This window comes from Plasmodium vinckei (genome assembly GCF_900681995.1).
Source record: "Plasmodium vinckei vinckei genome assembly, chromosome: PVVCY_05".
Classification (NCBI taxonomy): Eukaryota; Apicomplexa; class Aconoidasida; order Haemosporida; family Plasmodiidae; genus Plasmodium; species Plasmodium vinckei.
Window position 1 is genome coordinate 613,352 of NC_051297.1, and position 27,955 is coordinate 641,306.

Here is a 27,955-nt window from a genome sequence, read left to right on the forward strand (position 1 = left end):
ATTAATTCGGTATATTGGGATTTTTGTGTCTGCATACTGAAATGCGGAAGGAGCATAAAAAAAGTTCCTCTGTGTACCCCCTGTGCGGCTAGCCAAGATTTGTTCGCGCTTAACTCATAATAAATATTTAGCATCCATTTATATATGCATTATTAATTTTATATTTCTCATTTGTCCCCCCTTTTTGTGATGTGATATCATTTGCAATATGTTTTTCGTATGAATCAGACGGGAAAGGGAAATTTATTTCGAGGGAAAATGTAAACCTTTTGGCAGGGTTGAAATCCGTTGAAGTCTGAGGCACTAACAAAAGTATACGCGCCTGAATATTCGTATATAATCCAATCACTTATATTGCATTCAGGTAAATAGGTAGACGAAGTAATCATATCAAGGCCATCACATGATTGGCCATATATCTTTGTTAAATACAAAGGAGAATCTAATATCATTTGTTTTGAGCCCGTTTTGTTATTATTTATAATATATATTGGTTGTCTGCTATATTCATCAAAAACAATTCCACTAAAGCATCCATAAATACTGTCAGTTATATAATATGAATAATAATTATATTTATTATCATGAATACTAACAACATTTTTTTTAATATTTGTTATATTTCCTAGTTTTGAATTATCTTCATGATTAAATGCACTTCCAGGAATAAAAGTTTTTCCATTGTCTGTTTGTATCTCTCCATTATTGCATACTTCAGATGGTAAACCAGTATTTTTTTTTTCGGTTTTTAATTCTGTATCTGCTATAGTTCCTGTGCAATTGCCTTGGTCTTTATTTTGTATATTTCCATCACCATTTTGTTGACCATTGCCATTGTTAGCCACTTGTTCGTTTTTTACCATATTGCCATTATTATTTTCATCATTTTTCAAACTGGACAATCTGATAGGAGAAAAAGCAGGGCATCTTTTTCCAATAACTTTACAAGCTAGTGTTGATGAAGAAGCAACCATAAATCTACCAGGCTCAGCTATAATTTTCAATTGATCTTTTATATCTTTAAAATAATGATTTATAGACATATTAATAGCAAGTGCAAGCTTTTCAAAATTATGAAAATTATAATTTTTTTTAATAGCTGATTTGTCATTTAAAAAGTTTATGATTTCTTTTTTTAATTCTTCTTCATTTAAAGTACAATAATGTTTTTTTTCATTTTTTCTTGCACGATCATATTCTAATTCTTCAGGAAATCCACCCCCTAAATTTAAAATTTCAAATTTAAACCCAAATCGACTGCCCATATCAAAAGCATCTCTCGATAATTTTATAGCTTGACAAAAATCGAATGAATTTTTTGTATTACTACCTACATGAAATGATACACCTACAATTTTAAGATTATTTTCTTTTGCAAATTTAAAAATTTGTTCCCATTCAAATTCATTTGCACCATATTTTGATGACATATATGATTTATAATTTTTAAAGTCTATATTAATACGTAAAATTAATGAGCAAGTAGGATGATATTTAAATATTTTTTTCAACTCATCAATATTGTCAAATGTGCATAAGTTTATATTATTTTCTTTTGCATATTTTAATGAAGATGGGCTTTTAATAGTATTAGCATAAATAATTCTATCTCTTGACATATTTGGGAGAAGGGTTGTTAATTTGTTTATTTCACCAACGGATGCACAATCAAAATTGCAATTTAACCCATATAAAAATTTTATGACATTTTCATCATTGTTACTTTTTACTGCAAAAAATGGTGTAACTCTTGGTAGGTTTCTTTTAAATCGTATATATTGTAATAATACTTTTTGTAAATTAATGCAAACTACTGATGTGTCAATATCGTCGTTTAACATTTTATTAAATGTACATATTTCTGCTTTATTATTACGATAATAATTCATAATTTCTTCTTTATGTTCTTTTTCCAAATCAAATTCGGTGTTATTATCGGTTGCGTTATTGCTATTCGTTTCAGAAGCCAACTTACTTTTTTCGCTTTGAACTTCTTGTCCACCTAAAAGAAAAGGTGATATAGAATCTGCTCGTTTTGCTGTTTCACAATTGTAGTTTAGTGTATTTGAATCCTTTTCCATATGAATATCATCAACTTTATCATTAGAATTCTTTACAAAATAATTATTACGATTGGGGTTTGTAGTATTACCCATCGAATTCAAATTATCGTCTATATCAATGATATGAATGTTATTTTCTTTGCAAAACTTATAACTATATTCATACATACTGTTAATATTCTGTGCATTTTTGTTAGGCTGTTGGAAATAAATAGAATTATATGATTTGTTTTGTTCTTCGCTTTGAATAAAATTTTTCTGTTCATAAGCATAATATTGAATTTTTAAAAAGCCAACAGATTGTTCTTTTTTTTCGCATAAACTGTAACATTGATGCTTGTTGATAATAATGTTGTTGTCCAATTTTTTATTTATTTCTGCTACTTCATTGATGGCTTTTATACTCTTATTATTATCTTCAGTTTTCTGTGCCAATGTATTGTCGTTCAAATCATACAAATAATTAACTATGTATAAATATTGTCCATTATAAAAATTCAACTCTTTTTTTACAAAATTCATAAAATTTACTGATTTCAATGCGCTGGATAATTCTATCGATACATATGAAACACCATCTTCAGGCGAATAATGGACACATAAATAATTATTTTTATTTGCTAAATTACAAGAATATCCGCATGGAACAAAATGGAATTCGTTATACATAAGTTTATCATTATTTTGTAAATTTATACATTCATATAAATTTTCTTCGATTCTTTTAATGCGCATATTGCTTGATATATTGTCTCCGCTTTTTTCGTCATTTGTATTTTTATTAAGCAAATCAGAAGATACAACTGTGAAAGATGATAAGGAAGATTCGATTGCTGGGATTTGTTCATAATTTTTATCTAAATTATTATCCAACATAGTTTTGTTTGATAAGTTATCAAGGTTATCAACTTTTGCATCGATTATTTCGTCATTGCTTATGTAACTAATAACTTCTTCTTCTACTAAAAGTTTACCATCATCTTCTATTATGCCCATAGCACGATTTTTTGGATGAAGTTCTTTTAAATCGTTTTGTAATAAAGAAGTATAAGTGCTACTGGTGCTGCATGTACTCTTGCCATTGCTTCTAACACTATTAGTATTACTATAAGTTTCGTCGGCTTTAGAAGTTGAAATAAAGATATAATTATTATTATCATCGAATACTTGCGCATTGTTCTTGTCCATATTTTTTGAATTTTCATCAGCTAATAATAGTTTTGCATCTGATTCATTTAAACAATTATTTTTGTCATCAGCACAAGTTGGTACTAGTATTTGTTCGTCTATTGCACTATACAAAGTACTAGTTGAGTTATTATCTAGATCTTTAGAAACATTTGCTATAATAGTCGTATTTGTAGTATTGCTTATGGATTTTGATGAATTTTCAACTGAGTCAAATGAATATACACTACTGCTACATATCTCTGTCTTTTCGTTTTCTTCAGATTTTGGAACATTTCTAGAGTGGTTCGAAAGTACATTGAACAAATCATAAGTTAAATACTCATTATGAAATTGGTTTGGCATATTATATTTTTTAATCCCAAATAAATGCATTTCAGAGCAAAAATTTGGGAATACGTTCAAAGCAGAAGTATCTATTGTTGCATCTTTGTTAACTTGCGAAAAAAAAATGTAATGATTTCTATTTGCAGGTAAGGGCGTGTTAATAAATTCCATATTTTTTAGAAAAAATTTGAAAAAAACTTGTTCATCTTCAATCGATTTGTGGGGATATTCTTGATAATAACGACCATCTTTTGTTACATTTTTATAATTCATGTGTGTGAAAATGGTATATTCAAAATAATTTTGTATAAAATCTACAATTTCTTCTAACTCTGTATTATTTTGAATAAAGGATTCATTGTATAAATAGAATTTTTCTAAGATAAAGTATTTTTTCAATTTATATATTAATATATCAACAAGGAAAGGAATAAAAAATAGTATTTTTGTTTTGCCACATGTTTTTATAAATATCATGTCATTATATATATATAATGAGCTTTCTGATAATAAGTATACTCTACATCTTTCGTTTGATGGTGCATTTATATCTTCTTTTATTTCGGATACTATATTACAACCTATTAAATGAAGTTTTTCTTCCCATAAATCTCGTGATATATCTAATAGGGAATTTATGTTTCCGTTCGCAAACAAATTTTTCCTTAGCTTGATTATTATGCGTTTTTCGATTCCTTCAAATAAGGTGCTCATTTTATCTGCGCTTAATATGAAGATAATTTTATCGAGGAAGGGGTTTACGTGATGGATATGTGTAGGTAAAACTGTTTTTTAGTGTTGGTGGCTTTATATAGATATTTTCCAACGATAATTTTGTGTTTGGAGGGGGAATATTCCAAGTGGTGATATATATAGAAGAGATACTATCCTGATACGATATTGTGATAATGCGTACAGGAACTGAAGAATAGTTTTATTGTATTTTTTTTTATTTATTTTTTTTCCCTTTGTTATTCACCCGTCGTGGCTTTTACAAAGATATTTTTTTGCGCGAAAAATTGATGGTTAAGTAGGATATAATGTTGATATTATCTTATTACAACATTAATTGGTATACATATACATAATAGATATTACTTTCTCTATATGTATATTCTTTAAAACAAAAAAGAATTAAATATATTAAGTATAATTTTTTTCTTCCTTTGATTGGGGGAGGGAGTTTATTATAACTTAATAAAAATGGGTATGAATTCTCTCTTCTAAGATCCTTGGCTATAATGTGATTATATAAATAACTTTATACAAGTTGGAATAAGTGGATATATATTTTTTTTGGGGGGGGGGGGGTTATATGAATAAATCTGAAAATTAAAAAAATGTTTTTGTGCTAATGTGTAAATGGATGCTAAGGAATTCCCTCCTTCACGTTCGCGCAGATGAATACAACTAGCCTCAATTTTCTTTTCTGTTGGCTCCTTCGAAAACTTATTTTGTTGATAATCATAGTAAAATATTTATATATTTTAATAGGGGTAAGAATAAATATTCCTACTCAACTTTTTATTCATTTGGAATATAGTATATATTATATATATGCTTATACAAATATATACATCCAAAAAACGCGTGTTTTTTAGAAGGTGGTAAGGTGATGGTATTTAATTATTCATACAAGTTGATTGTATGTATATATATATTATAGTAAAATTTGACTACAGGGAGAAAGCATAAATATACTTCACATGCAAAATGTTATTTAATTTTAATTTGACTTGTTTGAAACTTGAAATGAGTTTTTTGCTTTTTTGGATGCTTTAAATTTGCAAATATAACTACTTTATTAAACAAATATTTTTACTTTACGTTGTTTTGCTTGTTTTATTTATTAAATATTTTTTTTAATATATTTTTGATATATTATGACGTTATTAAAAGTGTTTATACTGAACTGTATTAAAAATTTTTGTTTTTTTTGAGGAGAATGATATATAGATATATTTATTATTATTGTTTTGAGTAATAATATATTATATATACGAATATATATAAGTTTATATTATTTGTAGCTTATGCATAAATGGTAATTTTATAAACAAAGGATTATTTAACTAAATGTTTACAAATATTTAAAGAAATATAACATAATGTTTTTTGCTTTTAAATTATTATATGTAGTTAACATTTATTTTGTATGTGGATTTTTTTTCAGTTATTATATAACTTTATGAATATTAAATTCTATAAATATATTAATTTAATGTTTTAAATTGTATGTGATTAAAAATTATATATAAAATATTAAATAGTGTTTTATATAAAAAAAATAACTAAAAATATTAACTTTATAAAGTGGATAGATTTTTATTTTATTCTTATATTTGGAGAAATTATAAGGAAATGTGTTTTTTTTTATGGCGTTTAAATATATTTAAAATAATTTTTTTATTAAATATATATTTTTTCACAGTATTTTCTCATATTATTATATTTGTATGATAATACACGTATTGTGAACTATATGATTTTTACTTTTTTTTGTAGTACTATTTGGAAAACATTATAATGACAAAGATATAATAATAATAATTAGTATATATTTTTTACCAATTATAAATAGTTAACCTTAATTTAATAAATTTTTATATAATAATTGCTATAAAAAATAGTGCTTTATATATAACAATGATATGTTTTGGGGAATTATATAAACCTGTTATAAAAAATATATACATCTTATTATACAAGAAATGTTAGTTGCTATTATTTATTATGCTATAAATTGCATAATATTATATATATAATAATATTATATATATATATATGGAGTCCAGTATTCCATTATTAAACGAATTAAATATAATTTTTTTTTTCATTAAACCATGCATGTGATGGGCATCTAATTAAAAATAAAAAATTCCAATTAAATTATGCTTGTGCTTTTAGAATATGAATAATATATGAGAAAATAAAATAATAAAATGCCGTTGAAAAAAATTAATGGCAAATCTATATTCTAAAAGAACTAGCAAATAATGTATATATATTATATATATACCTTAAACCTTGAACTTAAAAAAAGCTATATAAATATTTATTACGAGGCGACTAAAAAAATAAATAATTAACAGACTATATACGATAAAAGGTTATATATGTAGTACCTACCTCTAGATGTACATACATATTAGATAATTATTTAAGCATGTACAAAAATATAAAAATTTTGTACTAATTAATAAAATTTTTATTAGGTATATTTTTACCTAAAAATATTTAAAAAAAAACTAAAATTATATATAATAAAAATAAAACACAAATAAAATAATATATATAATAGAAGCAATACTACAATTAGTTAGTAGAAATTAGTAATCCGCAAATTAGATATATTATAATATACGCAAATAAAATAAAAATTATTATGAGCAATAAATAAAAAATTAATAATGCACAAAAAATAATAAATAAAAATATAATTTATAAATAAATAATATTGTGCTATATTATTTTATTAATAATTACAAATAATATATTTTAATGCGTTTATTTGTACCTTATATATATACTGCGCAGATAAGCATTTCTAAGAATACTATTATTCAAAAAATAATAAAAAATATATTATTCTATATTTAGGTTACAAGCGTAATTTGCTATAATAACAAAAATAATTAAAAAAAATAACGAACTATAATAATTATTATATTTTTATATTGATTTCTAATAAAATAAATATAAAATTTGTAGTAAATTATATTTAAAACGCATAAATTACAAATAAAGTATTATTACTACATGTTATTATTATTTTTTTACTCGTTATATTATTACATATAATTTTTTTTAATTTATATTTGTGAATACAATGAAGATATCCAAGATATTCGTTTTATTTAATCTTATATTAATATCACATTATTTAACTTTTGGTATGTCAAGAAGGGCCGCCAAAGGAGGTTCATTTAAGAAGTTCCGAGACGATTTGGCGAAATTCGCAAAGAACAGGAAAGCTCTTCTGATTACATTAGGATCCATAATAGGCGCAGCCGCAGTATCTGCAGGTGTTGGATATGGTATCTATAAAAAGAAAAATAAGAAATATAGAAAACCCGGATATTTTAAAAGTCAAGTCACATATACTCCTCCTCAAAACCCACAAGGCTCTAAAAATGGAAAAGTTTCTGTTATTGAGGCCAGGCTTGCTAATCAGCCTATCACAAATTCTAGTAAATCTGCCCCAGCACCAGCTAAATCTGCCCCAGCTAAATCTGCACCAGCTAAATCTGCACCAGCTAAATCTGCCCCAGCTAAATCTGCACCAGCTAAATCTGCCCCAGCACCCGCTAAATCTGCCCCAACACCCGCTAAATCTGCCCCAGCACCCGCTAAATCTGCCCCAGCACCAGCTAAATCTGCCCCAGCACCAGCTAAATCTGCCCCAGCACCAGCTAAATCTGCACCAGCACCAGCTAAATCTGGCCCAGCTCCTCCTTCCAATGTGGGTAATTCCCCTGGTGTGTATAGACCTACTATGCCAGTTAGCATCTATGAAGCATACAACTTATAATACTTCGAAGACTAACTCCTTATGTTATCTAAAATAAATTCTTAAAAATCGATTGTTACTGTTTATATGACTAAATATTAATTGAATTCCTCACTCATACTTTCAAATATTTATACTACCTCTTTATGTGAATGTTTTATTATGAAACCACTCCCTTTAAGCTGATATATTTTCAATCCGCCTTGCACCACGTGTATTTACTGCTTAATTGAAGCTTCACTTGGGAACCAGAAATCTATTTCAGTTGAATAAGATATTTAAGGTACCGACAAGTAAAAATAATAGAATAGAAAAGGAATAAACAGAATAACCGAAGTATATAATAGCATGTAATTGCACAAGGATTTATTTTAATAGAATAAAAATTAGTTGTAATAGTTTACGATTCAATGGGCAAAAATACATCTAAGATTATGTATTAAAATAATAAATGGCATGGCGATGTTATATATTTTTGTATTTTTATTTATATTAATTTTTTTATTTATTTTCACTTAACAAACCGAAGTTTTATTCTTGAAAGACATTTATTTTTTTATATATGCTATGTATATTGCTTATTCGTTTTGCATAATATGTGATATGCTATTTTAAATAATATTACATCCGTTATATTATCTCCATATTTTTAATGCAGTGTAAATCATTAGAAAATAAAAATATACATTTTTTTTAAATGATAATCACTATTTTTTTTACATGACGAAGCGACAATTTATAAAACAGTTTTAATAAAAAAAATATTTTTATTATTAACCCCCCTCCCTTTGGTTGCGCATTGAAAAATATTATAATAATGTATGAAAGCACCCACTTCATACTATTAATATACTAGTTTTTATACAAAAAAATAGGCATTCAATGATTATATATTTTCTATATTTAATGGTATTGCATATTTTTTTAACCTAACTATAGGGAATACAATAGATTTATTATGATTAAAAATGATGTTTAATTTTTCCTAAATTAATATATAAAAGCTGTATTTAAAATATATAAGTTTTTATAGATATGTTCAAATGTATTTAATATAAGCTAAAATGGGGAATAAATAAAAAAACATAACGGAATATGAAAACAATAATACAAGATATTTTTTTTATAAATTGTGTGTACAAAACATAATGTATATATATGTCAAACAAATTTCATTCTTTCCATAGTTAATATATTTTTATATTATAAAAAATGTGAAACAATAAAATAAAAGGAAACTAAAAAAACAGCACATTGCATAATGAATAAATAAAAAGTGAAATAAAAGTGTAAATGAGATAATAAGTTAACTATCAATGAAACCAAAAAAACAAATAACTAAAGATGAAAATGAAAGCGTATGCAAAGAAAGAGAAATATATATATCTTATTTATATTTTGCTACATTTTATTTATATTTTTTAAAAGCTCAGTATTTGTATTGTTGTCTTTTCGCACTCTTTCAACCTCTTTTATCGAAAGTAAATTGCTATGACAAGAAGTACATATCGTTTTCAATCCTATAAAAAATGTGGTTCAGCAAAAACTTCAATGTAAAAAATATATAATAGACATCTATATAAACATTCGTATGCATATATACAATATGCATATAATTTTATACAAATACAATTTGTATGCTTACCTTCTATAGTGTCCCAGTGGACTTTAACATTGGTCTGCTTTACTTTATCACATCGCCAGCACCTATAAAACGTAGTATAAATATGGGAGGGAATAAATTAAAATGATTCTAGCATATATATATTTAATATTGCTTTGAGACAGGGAAATTATTGTCACAAAATATGGGAAATAAAATATAAAATTCCTCATAACAATTGTTTTATTAAATCTTTGATTCTTACATGTAAGCTTTTATAGCACTATATTTTTGGACTACCACATCTTTTGCGTCAAATTTGGCATCTAAATGTTTTCGGGGTAATGGCTCGAACCTTTTTAATAACTTCACGGCTTTGTTTCGTTCTTTACTAACGCTAGAGGATAATATTTGTATTAAGTCGCTTTTTTTATAATCTTTATGCTTAACCATATTTATTATTTTACTAATGTTATTCTTTCTATAGTTGTCAGTGTGATATATATATATATTATTATCTTAAAAAAATATTATTTCTCCCTTTTTTTATTTTATTTTTATCTACTTCCATCGATGTATTTTCATTAAGGGAAATAGCATAGTAACAAAATAATACAATAATAAAAATAAAGTAATAAAAAATTAATTAACGAAAGTTATAACTAAAGCCGCATATTGTTAAGTAAATAAAAAAATGGAAATATAAAAATAAAGCGATACAATTTTTTAGCACACAATATTTTAATATTATATATGTATGCATTCAGAGTTTCACTTAGGCAATGCTAATTTTGTATTTATAGATGATGGGAAAATGCGCAAAAATATTTACTTAACAATTTTATTTTTTCGATAATACAAATTAACATATAATACTTCATAAATTTAATGGCATTAAATCATATATATTTGTAAACTTATGCAATTAATTAAAAATATATGTTAAAATAATTTTTTTAATTTGTCAATAAATACATTAACATTAGAGTTTCGAAAAAGAAATATAAAATAATAATATATCAAAATATAATATTTTATACAATATAGAAGAACTTATATATATATTCATAGAACTTTATAAATTTCCAATTTTTTTTCTCCAATAAATTTATATATATACTATTAAATTTTTATGTCATCTTTTCATTTCCTCTAATTTATTTTCGTTACGAAAAGGTGTTATATATTTTTTTTGAAATACTAATTAAAAAAATTATAATTAAATTATATTATTAAATATTTAATAATACTTTTTATGAAATCTTCATATATTTATAGCTTTATATACAAATTAATGTAAGATAATCAATGCTATTATAATATAGTAAATTGGCATAACTCATACCAAATAACATACGTACAAATATATGTAAATATAACTAGTATGATATGTTATATATAAAAAGATAATTTCTTTTTATTTCTTTAAATTTCTTAAGTATTAAACAAATTATTATATATACTGCAAAAATGAGTCCCCAAGTAAAACACGTTAGTTCGTCTCGTCTTTTAAATGGCTTATCCGAAGCACACAGTAACGAGGTAAAATATTATATGTTAAATTTATAATATTGTGATGTTTTACATTATAAACTAAAATTTAACTATAAATATATTCAAATTTTATATATTTTTAGAAAAATAATAATGTAACTAAGGTTATGAAATCGAATCAATTATTGCCTGAGCACGAAAACAATGAAGTAGGAGAAGGAGTATATGAAGACCAACCAAATTCTGAAATGCTTGTTGTAAGAGATAAAAATGGGAAGCCCGTCGATAAAAATAAATTAAAAAATAATGTAAAAATAATTTTTACAGATTTAGATGGAACATTATTAAATGATGACCATAAACCATCCAAATTAAATATAGAAAGTTTAGTAAAGGCACAAAATAAAGGAATAAAAGTAGTTATTGCTACTGGTCGTCCAATATTTTCAGTTAATGCTGTAATAGGAGAATATATTAAAAAATATAATTTAAGTTATTTTCCTGGAATATATCTAAATGGCTGTATCAGTTATGGAGCTAATGGTGAAGGAATAATTGATAAATATATAGATGATAAATTAGTAATGGATATATATAATTTTTCAAAGAAAAACAATTTCGTTGATCGTATTGTTTGCTATAGTGTAAAAGAAACACATGTATTTGGTATGAATGAATATATTAATGAATATATGACTCTTGAATCTATATTGCCTGATATTATTGATGAAGAAAGATTAAAAAATACAAGATTATACAAAATCTTAATTTGCTTAAATGAACAAAACTTACAAAGTGTATTAAAAATGTATCAAGACGAATTTTCGGATCGAATTCGTGTAGCTAACACATTTAGAACATATGTAGAAGTGTTTCATCATGATACAAATAAATTTGAAGGCGTAAAAGCATTATGCAAACATTTCGGTATAAGTTTAAATGATGCATTAGCTATAGGAGATGCTGAAAACGATATAGAGATGCTACGAGGCGTAGGAACTTCAATAGCAGTACAGAATGCTGCTAGTGAAATAAAGGCATGCGCAAAATATGTAGCTCCATCAAACAATGATGATGCGGTACATCATGCACTACGAACATTTTGTGATATTTAAAACAAAAAAACCGAAAGAGATGATAAGTATACATATAAAATGCTATGATATTAAAATAATAATTCTATGACTCCTATTATTTCCATTATACTCTTCAGTGTTATAGTATATATTACTATCAATACTGTTATTAAAATTATTAATTAAATATTGATTTCGTTCTCCTTCTACATCTCTATGCAATAATAATATATGCTCATGCTGTGTTTTCACATTTTATGGCGCGCTTGTTTCGATTTTTTACTTTTTAGTAAGCCTTATTGGTAGAGATGCAATTTTATATTATATATATTGAAGTGTGTCTCCAATTTATGCATAAATGTAGGTTTTAAGGAAGGAGGGCGAAGATACTGGCTTTATTTGGAATTTATTTTGAATTTATTTGAATTTATTTAGTTTCATAATTATTTTTTTATTATGAAAATTTGATTGCTTGTATAAATAAATATAAACGAGCATAATGGCTCGTAGTATAGTGTTTGCACAACTGTGACTACGAATGGTGTTATATATTTATTTGATATTTTTTTAGACGTTATAAAATTTTATTAAAACAATTTCTTAAAAAGAGAACTATTTATGTAATATTAACCAAATTTTTCAAACAAATGAAAAAAAAATTACTAATTATAAAACATAAGTATAAAGTTTTAAAAAAACGGAGTGTGATGGCATAATGCGATGCATAAAATTAATAATTTTTCAATAATATGAAACGTATTTAATTATAAAAACATTTAGGTTAATTATTTATTTTTATTATTTTGAAATTTTGTTTTATGGAATTATCAGGATAATAATGAAAAGCTATAATGCCCCACGCCATAAGCTTTACATTTTGTTACTAACAAAAAAGATAACCAAAATAGCTAATTTGATAAAAATATAAAAATATATTAATTTATGGTAATATATAGTAATAAAAAACAATACCAATCATATTTAATGGCGTCTTGAATAATATAGAATGATAGGAAAGGATATATCAACCAGTATAAATATAAATTGAAAATAACATATATTTTATACGCAAAAAAAAAAAAAAATTTTTTTTTATTTTCCTATAAAGGATATAAAAAAGTTGTAAATGTAAGAAGAAAATAAAAGAGAAAACAACAATAAAAATATAATATCATAATATATTAGAAGTTACATATATTTTACTATTTTTTTGTACCTAAACTAGGAAAGTATAATGAACGAAGATGACATAGTAGGGGATAGCGAATACTCAAACGAGTTTTCGGATGACGATGGTTCAAATGAATTTAAATCTGACAATGAAAATGAGGAAAAAAGTAATAAGAGTGTGGAGGAAAATAGCAATTCAGAGGACGCAAATAATAACGAGCAAAATGGGATAAAGGGAGAAAACATATTTTTTAATATGAAAAAAGAGACAATAAATATAAATAACAAACATATATGTAATACTAAAATATTAAACAATGGTAATAGCCTAATTATATCAGGTAATGATCATAATGTAAGAATATATGAATTTAAAAATATGAATAAATATGAAAAAAATTATGCAAAACTTATAAGTTTATCAGAAAATTCTATTGTTAATAGTTTGGATATAAATAATAATTTCATTCTTTTGGGGTATGGATATAAATGTTATGTTTATAATATGAAATGTGAATTAATTAAGAATACAATTCGAGGTGATATGTATATTACTGATGTTAATAAAACAAAAGGGCATATGAGACAAATAAATTGTTGTAAATTTCACCCCAATAATAATCATATATTTATAAGTGGTTCATTAGATAGTACAGTAAGAATATGGGATTTAAAAAATGAAAAAAATACTTATGGTATCGATAATGAGTTAGTACATAATCAATGTTTAAAAATTGTGAATGAAAAAAATATTATGAATAATAATGTGTTGTGTTGTGAGTTTACCAAAGATGGTAATACAATATTAATAGGATGTGAGAATGGGCAATTAGATATTCGAAATAAAATATCTAATGATTACATGTATAGTTATAGATCAGATTATAATATGAGTAGTGGCAATAAAAAAGGGTTATGCCATAAAAATTCTATAATTGATATATTAACTTCGAAAAAAATGGATTATTATTTTTTTACTAGAAGTTTAGATGAAACAATAAAATATTGGGATCGGAGAAATTTACAAACCCCAATTAATACAATAGAAAATGTAGATACATTTATTTCGAAAAGTAACATGTCCTTTTATGGAACTGGGGAGAAATATTTAGCAATTGGAACACAGAGGAAAAAAGCAGAAAACAAAATAAACAATAGAAATGATTTTGAAAATACGATAGATTTAGAGGAGCATGAAAACAAAGAAAATGAAATAAAGAAGGCAAAAATGAAAAAGTATACTATGGACAATTATATAAAAGTATACAAAGGGGAAGAAGATATTAACGAATATCTAAATGAGATGGCTTCATTTGATAATAAAATAAATAAAAATATAGAAGGTGCTCTAAAAATATATGATATATCAAGTTGTAATTTTAATATGGTTTATAATGAAATATATGAGGATTGTGGAATTATATCTGCATATTATGATGATACAATAAAACAACTATTTTTAGGTACCACTAATGGTGATTGTATAATATATTATGATGATAATTCTCGAAATGGAGTTTTACAATATATTAACAAAGAAGTAAATGTAACAAAAAGCGTAGATAATTCATTTTACGTAAATACAGAAAATATATTTAATATGGATAATATACCTGAGGATATACATATTACTGAATCAGGAAAAGTTATAATTAAGAAAAAAAATAAAAGAGTAAAAATGAATCCAACAATTGGTATGCATACTTCAAATGCATATGAAAAGAAAAGACACATTGATCCATATTCTAAATATATTGTAAATACAAAAGATGGAAAAAATCCTTATGAAGATAAAGATAATGAAATTAAAAACATGGATGAAGAAGAAGATGATATTGTCGACATATTAAGAAAAAGAGAGCTAAATAAAAAAGATAATGACTATTTTTTAAAAGCTTATCAATATACTCAACCCAATAAAGTAATTGATTACTCCTCAGGAGATGAACAAGAATACTCAAAATTTTTGACTATGCCAAAATGTCCACGATGTGGAATTAAAAACTGCGTTTGTGGGTACATGAAAAGTAAAGGGAAAAAGTGAGATTCTCCAGATAAACAATCCTGATGGACGATGAGTTTGAAACATATTAGGGAATATATCCCTGTTCTTATTCATATTTTTTTGTTATATATATACATATATTGCATGTATATACATATTTTTCCATTTTTTGAAGTAAAACTTTAATTTATCAAACAAAATAAACCAAACTGTTTTATACATTTCAAAAAAAATTTATTTATAAAATAATGGACACTTGCTGTATTCAAGTGCGAGAGTAGTTAGGAAAAAATATAATGCGCATAATAACACAACATTATAGGGTGAAGAATATATACATAGAAAAATTTTACGCATCGTAAATCGTATAAGCACTTTAAAGCGATACGTGGTAAAAACATTTCACTGTTTTGTTCTATTTTATTAATACAAAAAAAGAACAAATCGAAAAAAAAGTTTGCAAAAAAAAATGGAAAATTGGATTAAATTTCGAGTCATAATGTAAGGTAGACTATGACAGAGCATATGCGGTTTATTAAATATGATTAAAATGTGTTTTTTTTTAATTTGGTTATATTTTAAATAGTAAAATATTATACTTGATCGATTTCAGACAGGTATAATTATATATATTTTTATTTATTTCCTTGGGCAAGTTTCAATTGCTCATTTGCGGCAAGCAACTCAGCATATATATTTTGTAAAGATTTATGATATTCTAGTTCCTTTTTATTCTCTTCCTTCTCTTGTTGCATACGCTGTAATGCATAAACTTGTTCCCCTTCATGCAAATTATATAAAGCTTCTTGCTCACTCAAATGATTAATGTATGTATTAAAATTGGAATTAAACGTTTTTTTGTAACTTTTCAATTTTAGTTGATATCCCTTAGTATATATATCATATTTATTTTCAATTTTTTTATACATTTCCATATTTTTATTAATTAATTTTTTTAAAGTATCACATTTGTATTTATAGCATTCTATTATATCCTTTTCTTGCATATTTTCAACAAATGTATAAATATTTTTTGAAGGGCAAAACATAACTTTTTCATTTAAATCAGCCCAAGGATTTTTATCAACCTCATCAAATTCAGTTTCATTATTTGTTTCATTTGAATTTTCATTTTGCATATTTTCTTTTAATGTAATATTAGGATTTACTGTATTATTATCAAATTGGATAAACGAATATCCATTTTTAACTCCAAGATTCTTAATTTTTTCGATTTCTGTATTGATAGAGTTTCGAGCTAGCTGTAAATAGGAATCTTCTACATCGTCATAATATGGCATCATACTTTGGACAGGCTCAGCTCCTTTAATGGGATAATTAAACATATCATTTTTTATTATAGATAATAATTCTTTTTGTATTACCCTTTGTTCGTCATTTATATCTATATTTGGTACATTGAAAATATTTATTTTTTGCAAGAAATATGGTCGTGGTAAATTCCATTGAATAACTTTATTTTGTTTATTAAATTTATCTTGTTCTTTTTTTATTTCTTCCATTTTTTTTCTTTTTTCAGCCTCTTGTGCATCTTCTTCTAATTCCATATCCATTCCTCCATCGTCATTTGGAATATTATCATTCTCTGGTATTTGTAGTTCGATAACATTTGTTTCTTTTGGTAAATTCGCTAAAGAGGACTTTATAAGCAATTTAGCTCTATCTACTCTTTCCTCATAATTATCATCATCGTCATCAATCATATCTTCATTTACTAATGCACTCGGATTAATCATAGAATTATCATTTTTAAAACCTTTATAGGATATAATAGATTGTGCATATACACTTATATTTTTTCTAAAACTTTTTATATCACTAATAATTTTGTTTTTGGCAGATAGCCTTTGTTTTTCTGCTATATCTTCGTCATTTTTCATTTTATTTTTATTCTTTTCAATTTCTTCTTTTATTTTTTTTGAATGTTCTCTAATATCATCAACGGCATTATTATCATCATCATCAAATATGTTTCCTTCATCTATACTATCATCATTTTTTGAATAGCTTTTATTATTTTGTACTTTTTTTTGCGAATCTTTTGTGAATTCTTCATTTCTATACAAGATAGGCATGTTTATATTGTTCGATATTATACTTTGAGCCGCTTGTTGTATACTATAATCTAGGACACTTGAAAATTTTATTGACTTATTGTTTTCGTTATATAAATTTGTTCCTATAGATGATAGCATATCTCCTTGATTTAATACAAATGGTGTACTGGCTATACTAGGTAATATATTATTTATAGGCCCATTTACCAGATTGTTATCATTATAATCCTTTATTATTTGATTAAAAGATGTTGCTTCTTTATTAATTTGAATAATTTCATCTAATTCATTTTCATTTAAAACAGGTTCAGGCAAATTTAACCGAACACGTTTTCTTAGATGACTTAATTCATTAAATTGTTTATCATAGTTTTCGATAGCATTTAAAAGATCATGCTCTTCGTTTTTATTTTTTTTACCTTTTTTATGTTGTTTATTATCATCTTGTCCCAAATCAGTTAATCTATTTATATTTTCTACCTCCATCGATTTTATGCTTCTTATTTTGTTATTACTATCAGCAGATGTGCTTTGGTCATTTTTATTTCCGTATTGAGATTCTTCAATATTTTGTTCATTTTCTACATTGTAAAAACCTTTTAATGGCTTCCTTTCAAATAATATTTCATTAATATGATCGATATTATTTTTATCATTTTTTTTATAATGATTATTTGAAACAATACCAGCAGCTTTTAGTTCTCTTTTTTTTTGTAATAATGCCAACCTTCTTGCTTGTTCTAATTGTTTTTCTCTGGCTTTTCTTTTAGCTTTTTTCCCTTTAGTATTTGCTAATCTAGCTTTAGCTTCTGCTAACATTTCTTTTTCTTCATCATCCATATCAACAGGATCAGCACGAGCAGGCCGAGTTTCTGGAGCGGGGTCAATTTCACCTGGTCTTAATTGCCTAGGATTTTTATTTTTATCATAAACTTTTCCCTCAGCTTCATCTAATAAATATTCATAATGTTCTAAACATTGTTGTGCTGTTCTCCCAACTATAGGAGCAATAGTTCTCCATTGAGTTGGAAATAATTTCGCTAGATGTAATAGTTTTTCTTCCTCTTCTTTGCTCCATTCTGTTTTTTTAACAGATGGGTCAAGCCATTCATACCAGCGTGCTTTACATTGCTTTGCTGATTTTCGAACAAGTAAGGAAGCAACACGAGACCAGTTATTTAATCCATATTTCATAACAGCTGCTTTCAGAACTTCATCTTCGCAGTTCTTCCAAATTCCTCCCTTAATTTGAATCCTCATTTTTGTTATATCTGGGTATTAACTAAGTATACAGTATAAATATGTGTACTTTTATGAATGTCTTTTGAATTGACACCCAAGTTTTTTCATAGTTTTTTTCCTTAGCCTTTTTAATTTTGTTAAATTAAAATTGCATTCATACATTATGTTAGAAATATTTCATAAACATAATTGTTAGATGGTATTTATTCGAATTGGGAGTTTATTCTTGTGTTTTTGTTAAAATTATTATTTTTTCTTTTGATATAATCAATTAAAAAATAAAAATTACTTCAATTATAAACTTTTTTTCTCTGTCTCCATTGATGTATTATTTAATTGTAGTAGCATTCACACAACTATTGTTGTTATTATTGAAAAATTGACAAAAAATAATAATATTCCCCAAGCAGGTATATATGCATACAATACATATATATAATATACAATTGATCAAAACATTTAAAAAGGTATGATAATTGTAAATATGCATTTACCTGATGATAATTTTTTTTTTCGTATAAATAAATATATATGTATATTTATTTATGTATATATTAATATAAACTAGGGGATAAATGACTCTAAATCGATTTCATAATATAAATAAGGTTATAATGAAAATATAGATAAACCTTTAAAACAAATCGATATATTAAAATAAACAAAAAAAAAGTATGAGGAATAATGATAAACTATGTATTTAATATGCTATATATATAGCTACATATTTTTGTAAAATATATTTATATGCGTATAATAAAATATAGGTATAATACATACGTGCATATCATCCCAATTAATATATTATATATATATACTTCGTATTTAATATGGTAATTTCTCGTATATTTTATAAAAAATATATATTTAATTTTTATTAAAAAAAAATTACATTTTTTAGCTTTTTATCATAGATATAAAAAAAAATTGGAAAAAAACAAATACTTTAAATTAAAGAATTATTATTTTTTGTCATTACAGGAAATACCATTTATTTGACTATTTCCTTTTCGATTTTTTCATTTTTAATCTATGATAAGTATGTATATTATATATATAAATATATATATTTGATTTATTTATTTTTTCTATGTATATTATTTGATTTTATATTTTTTTAATATAATAAATTTGTATTAAATGACTATAGGGGGGTTACTAAAGTATTCTGAAATATAACCCACATTTAAGCTGCATATATATAATACTTATTTATATGCATATTGTTTAGAAGCATTTATTATATTTATGCTATCATTAAATGATATAGAATGAGAGAAAGTGAAAAACAAATTTGAATAATATCAAAAATATAAAATAGCAAATTCGTAAATAATAAATATATATATATATATATATATATATATATATTATATATATAAGGATTGTTAATATATATAAGCATATATATGTATATATGCATGAATAATGCCTTGATATTAACCCTTGTTATATAATTTTTTTTTTTGTGGGGGGAATAAATGATGTACGAAGATTTTAATACGCTGCCATTGATAAAATCAATTAGAGAAGACTCCATTGAAAATTTACATAAATTTTTAGAAGAAAATTATAAAGAATATGAAGCCGATGAAAATGGAGAGTTTAAAAAGAAAATTGAAATAATAGACAAGCAAACACAATCAACACCATTATTTTATGTAACAGCAAGAAAAAATGACGACGAATCAGTAAAGATATGTCAATTATTAATTGAAAAATTTGGTATATGTAACCCTGCATCAAAAGATTTAATGAAACAAACCTGTTTATTTTATGCAGCAAGAGAAGGGCATCTCCAATTATGTAAATATTTAATTGACAAAGGCTGTAATCCTAACGATGCAGATAATTTTGGTCAAACATGTTTATTTTATGCATCAAGAGAAGGCAAAACTGATTGTGTTGATATTATAATTAAAAAAGGAGGTAATCCAAATTTATTAGATTTAAATAAACAAACATGCTTATTTTATGCATGTAGAGATGGTAGATATGATACAGTTAAATGTTTACTCGAAAATGGAGTTAATCCTTCAATAAAAGATGCCCAAAGAAGAACAGCTTTAACTTTTGCTAAAGGGAATGGTCATAACAATATTATTAATCTTCTAAAAAATGCTGGTACTGCAGGGAAATCTGGAAGTGTCGTACATACACAGGCCAAACATGCAAGTAAGTTATAGAAAAATAAAATAAAAAATAATTTACGAATTTTCTATGTTTATATGTTCATAATCTTACATTTTATTGCATTCGCATAGTGTTATGGTATTTACATTTTTTGTGATTTTTTTATTATTTTTGTTTGCAGAATTTAATACAGCCCAATCTATGGTCTCTGTAAAAAGTGAACCGAATGCTAACGTGAGTTCCAATGTGGACCCTATTGGCAGTGGTAACGAAAAAGAAATAAAATAAAATAAAATAAAAAGAAAAGGCATTCCCTATATATGCATGAACTCATTTTTTTGAACTTATCAGGTGACACACAGCGAAAGAAATACAGACTACAATATCAGCCCTTAGAGGACGAACCTGAATTATGGTTAGATGCCCCTTTAATAAAAATAAAAGAATTCGAGCGTAAATTTCCAGATTTAGCCTTATGGCCAAAAAGTGGAGATGTAATAAAAAATGAAAATAGTAATTTAAATGATGCATTTAACAAACAATGGTATTCAATAGCTAACCAAATAATTCAAGCATTAAGTAAATATGAAGGTGGTCATATATTTGAAAGATTAGTGGATACTAAAAAACAAAATTGCCCTGATTATTATGATGTTATAAAAAAACCCATGTCATTTAGTTGCATAAAAGCAAAATTAAAAAAAGGTCAATATTCATCCCCTCAAGAATTTATAAGTGATGTACAGCTAGTTTTTTATAATTGTTCTATATATAATACAGCTGGTACTATTGTAGCTATTACAGGAAAAAATATTGAGGCATATTTTAATAACCAATTAATTGTTACTAGATTTAACAATTTCGTTCAAAAAGAGAAAAATATTAATGAGCATTTACAAAAAGTTGAAGAGGAAAATGAAAGATGGGCCGAAGAACATCCAAACAATGTAAAAGAAGAAAATGGTGAAAATAACAATGAGTTAAGTCAAGCATCGGGAAATCAATTGAATAATGAAATGAATAATGAACAAAATGATGAAGTAAATAATGAAGACTAAATAAAATAACAAAACAATAAGGAATGAGGGGATATATTATTAAAAAATAAATCGAGCAATTGCCACGTAATAGCAATATGCTTTAATATACAATTGTTTTTTTTTACCCATATTTTATATTGGAATAAATATGTTACTATATGCATATTAATGTATGCGTATATATCACATATATAATATTGTGTGCATTGTGAAAATTTTTTATTATTTTGAAAATTCATATTACCAGAATACTTTGGGAATTATTTTAACATTGACTATTTAAAAAAAAAAAAAGTATATTTGTAATAAATATTTACATTTTTGAAGATATACATATTGCATATAGTTATATGTATAATATTTTATTAATTTTGTTTTTATTATTACTGTATTTGTGTGTATGTTGTTTTTGATAATTTAAGTAAATAAACTTATTTTTATTGATATTTAAAAATAATTAAGTATTTAAATGGATACGCAAATAAATGAAAAAATCGATAGGTGAACGGGATAAAAAAATAAAAATAAGTGTAGAGACATAAAACAAATTTAATAGAACTAATAGGTATGTAACATTTTTTTATATTTTATAAAATATTTTAAACTGTATTAAAATGGAAAAATGTAGAGCCATTCGAAAATAGGTATTTTTCCTTCATAATATATGTACATAATTAGAAAATGTATTTTTTTTCTGTTTTAATATTCTCAAGTTATTAAAGTTCAAAGCTTAATTTGTTAACTTTTTATTTTACCACATTGGCATTTCGTATCAATTTATATTTTATTTGTTTTTTCTTTGTCATACAAAAGTTTATAAACCATGAAAGATGTATATTACTATTTTTCCATTATTTTTTTTCTGGAATTGTTTTTATGTAATTGCATATTAGCTATACCCCAAAAAACTCTTGGTAAAGGTTCACTTTCTTTAGCGTTAAACGAATTTAAAAATAATGTAGACAATAATTCTTTAAATATATTAGGAGAATTAAAAAATTCTAAGCCTTTTATAAATAAAAATTTTATACAAACAAATGAAAAAAAAGACAATGTTTTGTTATTAAAATTGTATAAACAAAACATAGCTTCTGATAAATTGTCTACTTATTATGGTAAGATAGCAATAGGTGAAAATTCAGAAAACATATTTAATGTTTTATTTGATACAGGTTCAACTGAATTTTGGGTACCTTTTAAAACTTGTAAATTTACAAAAAATAATACCCATAATAAATATGAACGTACGGGATCGTTTAAATATAAATATGACAATAAAGGGTTACCAAGTGTATTGGAGATAAATTACCTCAGTGGAAAGTTAGTAGGATTTGACGGTATGCCTACTACATATGTTTATACCTCTTTTAAATAATATATTATGATTTGTTTTTGGCCTATATTAATTTTTTTTTATTATATTACTAACTAGTCAAATGGTCATGCTAATATTATTCATAAATGAGTAAATCACTCACATGAAAATAATTATCCAAATTAATGCAAAATAAAATATTCTGTAATATGTGTCTCAACTCTGTATATATATATATATATATATATATATTCTCTTTCTCTTTGCATATAATATATGATTACATAATGGGTGATTATTTTAGGCTATGATACGGTTTACCTAGGCCCTGGCTTTGCCATTCCCCATACGAATATAGCGTTTGCCGTATGAAAAATAAACACTCTGCTTATAAAAATGCAATAAAATAATAATAAAACATCAAATCATTTGAACATGCGAAACAAAAATTATTTATTGATTATAGACAAGCATAGATATACCCGTTTTGGAAAAATTCAAATGGGTAAATATATTTGGTGGCATATATACACTGCAATATATTCCATTATTTTGTCATTAGTTTGTTTCCATTCAATTTTACTTATATACTACACCACACTATTGTTTACTCATTTATTATTTTTTTAATTAGGACGGGATAATAGGACTTGGATTCGAAAATGAAGATTCTCAAAAGCGTGGAATAAAACCCTTGTTCGACTTAAAAAAATTTTATGCTTCCCTTTCCATTTTTTATAATTTACATCTAGTTTTATTTTCATTTATCACGTAATTTTTAATGGGGTATAAAAAATTCAATATTTTTTACAAATATCTTAGTTTAGATCATTTAAAAGATGAAAAAATTTTAACAGAGAAAAATTACAAGAACATGTTTGGTTATTATATAACTAACACAGGTAAAAGGAATACCAAAATATTCTATATATTTTTGTTTATTATAAGTTATGATTTTTATTTGTATGCATCTATTCTTGTTTTGTAGGAGGATACATAACACTAGGTGGAATAGATGATCGCTTTAAAAGAAGTCCTGATGAAAAAATTATGTAAATAAAAAATATATTTCACCATTGATTCATCTTAATTATTAAAAAAAATGGTCAACCAAATGAATATATATATACATACATATGATTATACATTTTATGTATTTTGGTGGATCTTCTATTTATGCTAGTTGGAGCCCAGTTTCAACAGAGATGGGATTTTGGACAAGTTCGTATAAAAAAAAGGCTATAAATGAAAGAAGTTTCAGACGATATTATTAATTTCTTTCTTTTCAATATAATATATGTATATGTGTGTAAAATAATAATGATCATAATGGGGTGTTATCCCCTATTTCTTTTCAAAATAGTTGACATTTTAGGAATACGAAAGGAAAAACAACCATATATGAATGAAAGAAGAGATGACGAGCTAATTGTAAAATATGAAGGATTTCACGATGGAAGTAACAAATCAATAGTTGATACTGGAACATTTTTAATATATGCACCTAAAAAAACAATGGAAAATTATTTAAATGATCTGACAATAAATTCTTGTGAAGATAAACACAAATTACCATATATAATTTTTCAAATAAAATCAAAAGAAATTGAATCAATAAAAGGATTATCTGTTATTGAATTAGTTTTATCTCCTGATGATTATGTCATAGAATATATAGATGAAGTGAAATCAACAAAAGAATGTATCATAGGTATACAATCTGATGAAGACAATATAAATGGATGGACGTTAGGACAAGTTTTTTTAAAATCCTATTACACTATTTTTGATAAAGATAATTTACAGATTGGTTTTGTTCGAAATAAACAAAAATTAAATGATGAAACTTATTTAAATGAATCATTTCTAAGGGTTAGTAAAAAAAGAAATAAAAAAATGAGTTATAATGGACCACTAAAACAGTAAAAATACTGTTTTATAAGAAACAAATATCAATGTTACTTAAATATGTAGACTGTTCTAAATGAAAAAGAGCACATATTATATATGAATATAATATATTTTAGTTTTAAAAATATGATATATTTTTTGATTTAACTAGTTTAGCCTGTTTTTCATTTTTTTGGGTTTTAAAATATAAATTATACTTTTTTTTAACCCTGTTTGCACCCATATTAATCAAACGAAATGATGGGCAATTAATTACATTTGATAAATAAAAATTTTAATTAAAATGATAAAAAAAAATCGGTTGTGTCCAAGGTAAACCTATAGATGTAAAAACATGCATTTTTAAAAACTTAAGAAAAAATAATATATAGAATAAAAATTATATTAAAAAAAATATTTATAATATTAAAATGTTTTCTGTCTATGAAATGTAGAATAAGCTATATGTATATATAAGAAATATATATGCATATATAATAATAAATAAAATAATTTTGGGGTGTATATGTTTAACAAGTGAAAAAAAAAACGAAAAATGTGTAAATAAAAAAAATATTAGTTACTTTTTCTTTTTGGAAAAAGTAAATATAAAAGTGGCATCAATCGTGTGATTAAGTAGAGGAATTGGATATATAGATAACTATTATTGTATCTAGGAAACCGATGTTTATATATCATGTAAATCTCATTTTAGCATCCATCTCCTTTATTTTCATCACGATTTTGTATTTTTTTATAAATAAAGAGTGTGCATAGGCACATGCGGTTATACGCATAAACATAAAAACATATACAAAAAAAATTTGTTTAATAATGCATATATATATATTCGGAATAATAGAGTTATAAATAGTTTATAGGTTATCCAAATCTATATCTTGAATTTCTTGGTCAGCATATGATAATTCACTAACAGGTGATATATTGCCATTAATTTTTGACGGGTTTTTATCTTTTTTTTGCTGTTCCCATAAATCTTTACTTGCGTATAATTTAACATACTCTGATAAAAAACGAGTAAAAAATGATAATATATAATAAAGCATACTATTTATATAACAAACTTTTTGCAATAGCCCAAATTAACAAAAAATAATTTTTGTAGAGATAAGTGGGAATATAAATGGTCTACAAAAATGACATTGTAATACCTTTTACTTTTTCTTCATAAATAGTTTTATCTTTCATAAGTAGGGAAGCAGCATCACTGTTTAAGGGGTCAGATGGATTAGGATAGGTAAGTAATTGGGGTAAAAATACTTCAAACACGTTTACAAGACCTTAGGAGAAGAAGGAATATATAATGTTATGATAATATAAGGATATAGGGGAATAATATGCACAAATATTTATGATGTTTCTAAAATGCGTACTATATAAGGGTGTCCAGGTTTGGTTAATAACATCTAAACACACAGATCCCGATGCTTCATCAACATTAGGATGTAAGAGTTTGTTGATAAATCCAATTGAAGGAGATGCAAATGGGTAATCATCTGGCAAGGTTACATGAACTTTCCAAATTCCTCCTTCATAGGCAGCTATAATATAAAAAGAAGTAAAAAAAAATACACAACCATAAGTTATATAATATTATGGTTTATATATAATATGAAATTTAAAAAATATTAAAGAATTTGAACTTTATATATTTTATTACTTCCATTGGGGCCATGAAACATAACATCGAAATCTTGTGTACTTCCATTGTTTAATTCTAAGTCATACCCAGCCATAATACTAGAAAAAAAAAAATAAAATGTATAAAAGTGACTATTTTTGTATTGGTTTCTTTATGAGACTAAGATGATTATTATAACATAATTAAAGACACAAACATTAGAGAAAGGAAAAATTGTAAGGACATAAAAGGAGGGTAAAGGATAAATCAATATATATAGATAGGAGCATATGTAACATTCAATTTTTAACGTGATTTTAATTTTTTTTTCAAATACTAACAGCTTGGTGAAGTCACACTGTTTTCGCGTCAAAGCTGCTTGGTGATTCATTATATATCCTATGGTTGTTTATTATTATAATTATATTTTATTTCGTTGTTTTAATATTCTCTATGTATTTTATCTTATAATGTCTTGGGTTTTCCCCCTTATTACTTTAGAAGTTATGGCAATATAAAGTTATTATATCGTTTATCCTTTTTCGTTTTAATAAAATGTTAATGTATATGAATCTCTGCTCTATATTTTTGTGAATATTTCTAAAGAGGGTATTATTTTATAATTTCAATTTATATTCAATTTGCAATAGTAATATATGTGTTCCCTCTTTTTCTTATACTTCTTTCTTCTTACCAATGTTTTGAAGGGATATCCTTTAAATGCTTTACACTATAATGTTTTTACGAATATAGGAGATATGGGTAAGATTAAAGGATAATTTTTTTAATTTATAAATTATAGTATAATTGATGAAGAAAAAATATGGATCATTGATATTATATGTTATTTTAATTCTTCAATAGCACATACATTGCATATATTTATACACATTTGTATGCATGTAGAAATATATATAAAATATTATATTCACAATATAGAATTAATTATTAATATACCCTTTGGGTAGCATAAAATAAAAATTACTAAAAAAAGGGAACGAAAAAAATATTATTTAATTATGAATAATGTTTTATTTTATACTAATAATTATATATATAATATACTTTCTAATTCAATAACTGTAAAAAAATTATGTAATTAAAGTAAAAATAATCATTGAATCATAAGACCTATTTTATATTTTTATAAAAATTGGGATAGTTTGGTGATTTATTTTT

General features: G+C 24.6%; 9 protein-coding genes across 9 annotated transcripts; 5 read left to right on the top strand and 4 right to left on the bottom strand.

The window, feature by feature from the left end:
• Window positions 1-224: 224 nt before the first annotated feature.
• Window positions 225-4,292, bottom strand: PVVCY_0501740 (S-adenosylmethionine decarboxylase/ornithine decarboxylase, putative; the record flags this gene model as incomplete). Its single annotated transcript, XM_008627545.1, has 1 exon — window positions 225-4,292. One exon carries the CDS (start codon window positions 4,290-4,292, stop codon window positions 225-227), a length of 4,068 nt encoding a protein of 1,355 aa, XP_008625767.1.
• Window positions 4,293-7,407: 3,115 nt separating this feature from the next.
• PVVCY_0501750 (early transcribed membrane protein) lies at window positions 7,408-8,109 on the top strand (the record flags this gene model as incomplete). The annotated part of the gene is made up of 1 exon (XM_037635034.1): window positions 7,408-8,109. The coding sequence occupies one exon, from the start codon at window positions 7,408-7,410 to the stop codon at window positions 8,107-8,109; it is 702 nt and encodes a 233-aa protein (XP_037490220.1).
• Window positions 8,110-9,489: 1,380 nt separating this feature from the next.
• PVVCY_0501760 (conserved Plasmodium protein, unknown function) lies at window positions 9,490-10,144 on the bottom strand (the record flags this gene model as incomplete). Its single annotated transcript, XM_008627547.1, has 3 exons — window positions 9,490-9,608; window positions 9,734-9,795; window positions 9,957-10,144. The coding sequence occupies 3 exons, from the start codon at window positions 10,142-10,144 to the stop codon at window positions 9,490-9,492; spliced, it is 369 nt and encodes a 122-aa protein (XP_008625769.1).
• Window positions 10,145-11,161: 1,017 nt separating this feature from the next.
• Window positions 11,162-12,300, top strand: PVVCY_0501770 (haloacid dehalogenase-like hydrolase, putative; the record flags this gene model as incomplete). Its single annotated transcript, XM_008627548.1, has 2 exons — window positions 11,162-11,233; window positions 11,329-12,300. The coding sequence occupies 2 exons, from the start codon at window positions 11,162-11,164 to the stop codon at window positions 12,298-12,300; spliced, it is 1,044 nt and encodes a 347-aa protein (XP_008625770.1).
• Window positions 12,301-13,495: 1,195 nt separating this feature from the next.
• Window positions 13,496-15,475, top strand: PVVCY_0501780 (WD repeat-containing protein 70, putative; the record flags this gene model as incomplete). The annotated part of the gene is made up of 1 exon (XM_008627549.1): window positions 13,496-15,475. One exon carries the CDS (start codon window positions 13,496-13,498, stop codon window positions 15,473-15,475), a length of 1,980 nt encoding a protein of 659 aa, XP_008625771.1.
• Window positions 15,476-16,071: 596 nt separating this feature from the next.
• Window positions 16,072-18,774, bottom strand: PVVCY_0501790 (myb2 transcription factor, putative; the record flags this gene model as incomplete). Its single annotated transcript, XM_008627550.1, has 1 exon — window positions 16,072-18,774. The coding sequence occupies one exon, from the start codon at window positions 18,772-18,774 to the stop codon at window positions 16,072-16,074; it is 2,703 nt and encodes a 900-aa protein (XP_008625772.1).
• A 1,463-nt stretch (window positions 18,775-20,237) lies between these two features.
• Window positions 20,238-21,947, top strand: PVVCY_0501800 (bromodomain protein 1, putative; the record flags this gene model as incomplete). Its single annotated transcript, XM_008627551.1, has 3 exons — window positions 20,238-20,931; window positions 21,071-21,154; window positions 21,241-21,947. 3 exons carry the CDS (start codon window positions 20,238-20,240, stop codon window positions 21,945-21,947), a joined length of 1,485 nt encoding a protein of 494 aa, XP_008625773.1.
• An 805-nt stretch (window positions 21,948-22,752) lies between these two features.
• PVVCY_0501810 (plasmepsin VII, putative) lies at window positions 22,753-25,170 on the top strand (the record flags this gene model as incomplete). Its single annotated transcript, XM_008627552.1, has 8 exons — window positions 22,753-23,266; window positions 23,549-23,610; window positions 23,711-23,749; window positions 23,879-23,940; window positions 24,067-24,146; window positions 24,233-24,296; window positions 24,428-24,465; window positions 24,608-25,170. 8 exons carry the CDS (start codon window positions 22,753-22,755, stop codon window positions 25,168-25,170), a joined length of 1,422 nt encoding a protein of 473 aa, XP_008625774.1.
• Window positions 25,171-26,009: 839 nt separating this feature from the next.
• On the bottom strand, window positions 26,010-27,167 carry PVVCY_0501820 (ubiquitin-conjugating enzyme, putative; the record flags this gene model as incomplete). Its single annotated transcript, XM_008627553.2, has 5 exons — window positions 26,010-26,158; window positions 26,307-26,435; window positions 26,529-26,696; window positions 26,816-26,895; window positions 27,118-27,167. The coding sequence occupies 5 exons, from the start codon at window positions 27,165-27,167 to the stop codon at window positions 26,010-26,012; spliced, it is 576 nt and encodes a 191-aa protein (XP_008625775.2).
• Between the last annotated feature and the right edge of the window lie 788 nt (window positions 27,168-27,955).